At 60.3% G+C, this 5,393-nt stretch overlaps 1 protein-coding gene across 1 annotated transcript in view; it reads right to left on the bottom strand.

Moving 5' to 3' along the window:
- Nkd2 (naked cuticle homolog 2 (Drosophila)) overlaps window positions 1-5,393 on the bottom strand; it is a 39,155-nt gene that overhangs the window by 5,073 nt on the left and 28,689 nt on the right. The window contains exons 4-6 of the mRNA XM_013013825.1: window positions 2,372-2,435; window positions 1,351-1,478; window positions 452-547 (exon numbers count right to left, since the gene is read on the bottom strand). Of these exons, the coding sequence (XP_012869279.1) occupies window positions 452-547; window positions 1,351-1,478; window positions 2,372-2,435 (288 nt within the window). The remainder of the gene's footprint in view (window positions 1-451; window positions 548-1,350; window positions 1,479-2,371; window positions 2,436-5,393) is intronic.

The raw sequence follows: 5,393 nt of genomic DNA, 5'->3' as shown, positions 1-5,393 counted from the left end.
CACAGGCACACTCATCCCGCATGCTGGTGTGTGGTCGACTCACACAGGCACACTCATCCTGCATGCTGGTGTGTGGTCGACTCACACAGGCACACTCATCCCGCATGCTGGTGTGTGGTGGCCATGCATTTACTTCCATCTCTTTGTTACTCTGGACACACAGCCCTGCTGGGGACCAGGCTGGCCTAGCTGCAGAAACGATTACACTAGGCTCTGCACCGGGAGCTAGGTATTGGAGGCACCAATTCCAGCTGACTGACCACTTGCAGTGGGTCCTGCCATGTCCACCTCCTATCCTGTCTTGAAAGATGCCAGCTAGTTTCTCCTCCATCTGGCATGGAGACACACACCATCTGTTCATCCCTCTCTTGGACCAGCTGGATTTGCACATACCACAGGCCACGTCCTGAGTCCCCTCCCATGGCTGGTCTGCAGCACATGGCCACATTACCTCTCTGGTGACCTTCCCACTGTTGTCAAAGTCATAGAGCGTGAAGGTCCATTCTTGGCGGTTGTCCTCCTCCACCGAGACATCACACTGCAGGGCCTGCAGGTGGCAGATGGGTCGGGTGGGGAAGTGGCGCTCGGACCAGGGGCCAGGAGTCTGCCCTGCAACTGCCGGGTCTTCATGTTCACCAGACAAGGGGACCACAACCCCAAGGGGCTTTCTACCAGAAATTTCCATGGGATGTGACTAGGCTCTCCCAGCCAGGAAAGGGATCTAAAGGCACAGCCAGAACCTCCAGACTCACCTCACCCTAGCCTAACGGCACCATTCCTTGTGAGCATCTAGCTCCAAGCCCTGGACTGGGTTTGCCTACTGCAGGCTGCGTCCCTGCCCACGGTGGCCAGCACTGCCCGTGAGCTGTGTCCCCGCTCACAGTGGTCAGCATGCATTGCACATGGACCATCAGCTGTCAGTCCAGAACCCAGACTTAACATCAGAGGTGATGTGCTGCTCCCAGAAGTCCCTGGACTCCGTGCAGTCTTCGCTGACACCCGTGGGGCTGAGCACATCGACCTTAAGTGCCTCAGACATTTTAGTGTTGCACAAACAGACTTAGTCCACTTTGGAGTGATCCCTGCACTACCACTCAGCTTCAGTTTCTCTGTGATGCCTGGAACTGGCTGAGCTACCAGAAACCATGGGCTGGAAGCACCCAGAATCCAGGCAGGCGCCGGGCCTCGGGCGCCCACGGGGACCCACGCGGGGCCTGGCCCGAGCGCCCACTGGGGACCCACACAGGGCCTGGCCCGAGTGCCCACTGGGGACCCACGTGGGGCCGGGCCTCAGGCACCCACCGGGGACCCAGGCATGTGCCCATATGGTAACAGAAGGCAGAGACTTACGTCGATGTTCAGGCTCTTCCTTCCTGTTCCCCGTGGACCCTCACAGCTCCCGGTCTTCTCCCCGTCCTCTGTGCCGATGAGCTGTCCTGTCCCCTTGTGGCCCTCGGCCTTCTCGGGGGGCACTGCCACTGGGGTATGAGAGGTTGGGGGTGGGCCTGGTGCCCGTGGGTATGAGGACACAGGTCTGGGTTTCTGCCCTGGCCAAGCCTCTGGCTGCTTCCAGCTGGGCAGGTGGAATGTGTCCCTTTTGAGCCAGGTGCCCATGGGTCAGCAGGGAGAGGTCTTGCTGAGCCCTTTCCCCTCCCGGCAACCCCAGCCAGGTGCCCCCTCCGGCCAGCTCCCCAGTGCCCATCGCGCTCCTGCAGGGGGCAAAAGGTCCTTGGGGTGGCTGAGGTGCGGGGGAGTTGGGGGAAGGCCCTGCGCGGGGCTCCCTCCCCCTCTGCGCCCCAGCACCCGGTGCCATTGCCCCGGGGCCCAGGGCAAGGCTGTAGTGGGCTCTTGGTCAGCTGACGGCCTTGCCTGCTGCAAGGTGCCCCCGGTGCTGGGCCTTGTTTGTTCTCTGGGTCCCAAGCCAAGTTCCCAGATGGCAAGCAGGCCTGCTGGAGGAGCTCGGTGCAGTAGGAGTCGGGAGGAGGGAGGGGCCCTGGAGCGCCAGGCCGTGCCCGCAGCGGCTCGTTCCAAGGTGGGCTCGCTCCACCAAAGACATGCACAGCAGTGCGTCGCGGGGGGCGGGAGCGCCGCTCCACACTGCAGGGACCCCGGCACACCAGCCAGGAGTTGGCTCAGAATTCACAACCGTCTGTGCACAGAAGCCAGCTCCCCTGCCACTCCTGGAATGCGTGGGGACGCCGGCTCTGTCTGCTCCTCTGATGGAGGCCTGTGCAGCCTGCTCCGGGCAGGGCCTCAGGAGCCGTGCACCGCTCTGAAGCCTGGGATGCTCATACTCGCACTGAGCGTCTGAGCTGTGCGACTCACACAGGAGAAGCCTGGGCGGTGCGGGAAGAGCAGCCACGGAAGCCACACTCACCTAGAGGCCCCTGTTCCTCTCGAAAAGGCCCGTCCTTGGGGTCCCCACTGAGCAGCCCCTGCAGGAGAACACCGCCGTGAGTGACCATCGGACAGGTGTGGTGTGTGAACTCACACCAGAAAAACCACCCTGTGCAGTGATTGGGGCGGGCAGTCACTGCCGGCAATAACTGCTGGTTGAGACGCAGTATCCCCCTGCCACAGCCCTAAACGCAAGAGGCCAAGAGTCCTGAGCCCGCCCGGCCTCCGAGCCCGCCCGGCCTCTGACCCCTGGCCAGCCTGCAGCACTTCCCGCCAACGCTGTGCCCCTGGTGTCTGGGAGCCCAGGGCACCTGCCGGAGCAGCCATATGGCTGGCACCGCTTCCAGGACCAACCACCAGGGGGCGCCCGTCAGCCCACAGCTGACCTCAAGTCAAGTCATGGAAAAATGGGAAACACTTCAAACACATCCAAGCAATGCTTCAGCCAAGAAACTGCAGCACAGAAGCTCACGTGGTTCTCATAAATAACCCACAGAGGCGAAGGGTAGGAGAAGAGCACAGAATGAGCCCAGGGGTGCTGTTTGCTGCCAAAGGGCCTGGGGTGGGAACGTGGAGCCCAGCCCCTCACTGAGGACATGATGAAGTCCACACACTGCCCAGATCCTCTCTGAGGACATGATGATGTCCACACACTGTCCAGCCCCTCATTGAGAACATGATGTCCACACACTGCCCAGCCCCTCACTGAGGACATCATGATGTCCACACACTGCCTAGCTCCTCTCTGAGGACATGATGATGTCCACACACTGTCCAGCCCCTCATTGAGAACATAATGTCCACACACTGCCCAGCCCCTCACTGAGGACATCATGATGTCCACACACTGCCCAGCTCCTCATTGAGACCATGATGTCCACACACTGCCCAGCCCCTCACTGAGAACATGATGTCCACACACTGCCCAGCCCCTCACTGAGGACATCATGATGTCCACACACTGCCCAGCCCCTCACTGAGGACATGATGATGTCCACACACTGCCCAGACCCTCACTGAGGACATGATGATGTCCACACACTGCCCAGCTCCTCATGGAGGACATGGCAATGCCTGACCATTCTGGTTTCTCACTGACTGGACACAGGGCACCAACCCAGGGGCTCTGGGTATTTGCAGGATACAGAGGAAACATGACCCTTCTCAAACCCAGGAAAGTGTCCCCAGCTTGTTGTTTCTGAGGCTTGGCAGGAAATGCAAGAAGACATTAACAACAAACATGGACAGACCAATTATTCTACAGGCTGCTGGGAAGAAGACCAGGAGACACTCAGGTACAGTGAGAGAGAGGGGGAGGGAGGGATGGAGGGAGAGGGAGGGAGGGGGAAGGAGAGAGAGAGGGAGGGGGAGGGAGAGTGAGAGAGAGGGGAGGAGAGGGAGAGGAGCCACAGCAGGACTCGGCAGCTGCCTCGTGTGCCCCTGAGGGGGGCCGGGATGCCGGATGCTCCCATGCCCTGGGCAGGGAGAGGGGTCTCTCAGGGTGGACAGAGCCTCATGAAGATACAGTGCCCACCACGCAGCCGCTCCTCCCACACTCCCTCCGCACGCCACCATCTTTGGAGGTGCCCCGGCCCCCCAAATCCCAGTTGCAACGGGAATGTGTGAGGGTCATGTGAGAGCAGGGAGAGCCCCCTGGGAGGAGGCAGATCCCGCCCCGTCTCTAGAGCCCACTCCAGCACCCCATGTCCCAGGCCCCCGTGTGTTGGACCCACCAGGAAAATGTTGCTTGTGGAGTTTGGCCTCAGGATTCCTTTTGGAGGGTCATGCCAGAGCCCATTTTAGTAAGAGAATATAGCTATCAAAAAGCACTCAGCCAGATGTTGGTGGCCCACACCTCTAATCCTAGATACTCAGGAAGCTGAGATTTGAGGATCTCGGTTCAAAGCCAGCCCAGGCAGAAAAGTCCATGAAGCTCATCTGCAATTATCTACCAAACAACAAGCTGGAAGTGGAGTTGCGGCTCGGGAAGCACAGCGCCAGCCTTGAGCAAACAGGCTCCAGGACAGTGCCAGCCCCGAGTTCAAGCCGCAGGACCCGGGGAGCAAAGCACTCTTTCCCTCTCTAATCGTACAGTGCCTGACCAAGGTCCTTGGCATCTGCCCCAAGCAGAGCAGAGGCCTCTTGGGTGAGGACTTTCTAACTTCTCGGGGGCTCCATGGCGGGAGGGCTCGTGGGTCTCATGCCAGGCTAGACACTGCAATTCAGGGACGGACACCTGGCCCATCACAGGGTGCGCCACTGTCCAAGGCCGGCAGGGAAGGCCACTGCTGCCGGTGCCCGGTGGGCTGGCTGAGATTCCACACCCACCTCAGAAGTCCTGCTGGCTTGCCCCAGACATGCCGGCGGGCAGGGAAGGGCGGGAGTCTGTGCACAGCGTGCACACACAGCACTTCTGAGGCTTGGCCCTGCTCAGGCCAATGGCCGGAAGGCCTGGATCCTGCGTGACTGGTGTCTCTCACCATGCCACAAGCAGGAGTGAGACACAGCCAGGCGGGACGCTGCAGACGCATCCTGGGAGCGCCGCGCCCCCTCGGCCTGGTCCGAGCCCTGCAGCCCTCTTGAATGAGAAGCAGCTTCTAGAAAGACACTGGGAGTCGCAGACTCTGGAGGGTGCCGTAGCTCCTGGTGAGACCAGAGGTACAACCGACATATGGGAGCCCCGAGCTGGCTACACGCGGTGATCACAGCACAGGCCACAGGGAGAGGAAGAGAGCCAACCCTGAGCACTGGCTTCGGCATGGTTACAGATCAGAGTATAATGAATGGATGGTAGATGGATGGGTGGGTGGGTAGATGTGTGGATTGGATGGATGGATGGATGGATGGATGGATGGATGGATGGATGGGTGGATGGGTGGATATGTAGATGGGTGGATGGATGGATGGATGGATGGATGGGTGGATGGATGGGTGGGTGGGTAGGTGGGTAGTTGGATGGATGGATGGATGGATGGGGGGGGTGGATATGTAGATGG

The sequence above is a fragment of the Dipodomys ordii genome, unplaced genomic scaffold (genome assembly GCF_000151885.1).
Source record: "Dipodomys ordii isolate 6190 unplaced genomic scaffold, Dord_2.0 Scaffold21, whole genome shotgun sequence".
NCBI classification, from domain to species: Eukaryota; Metazoa; Chordata; class Mammalia; order Rodentia; family Heteromyidae; genus Dipodomys; species Dipodomys ordii.
The sequence above is the reverse complement of the archived record's forward strand: the minus strand, read 5'-3'. Positions and strand labels throughout refer to the sequence as shown.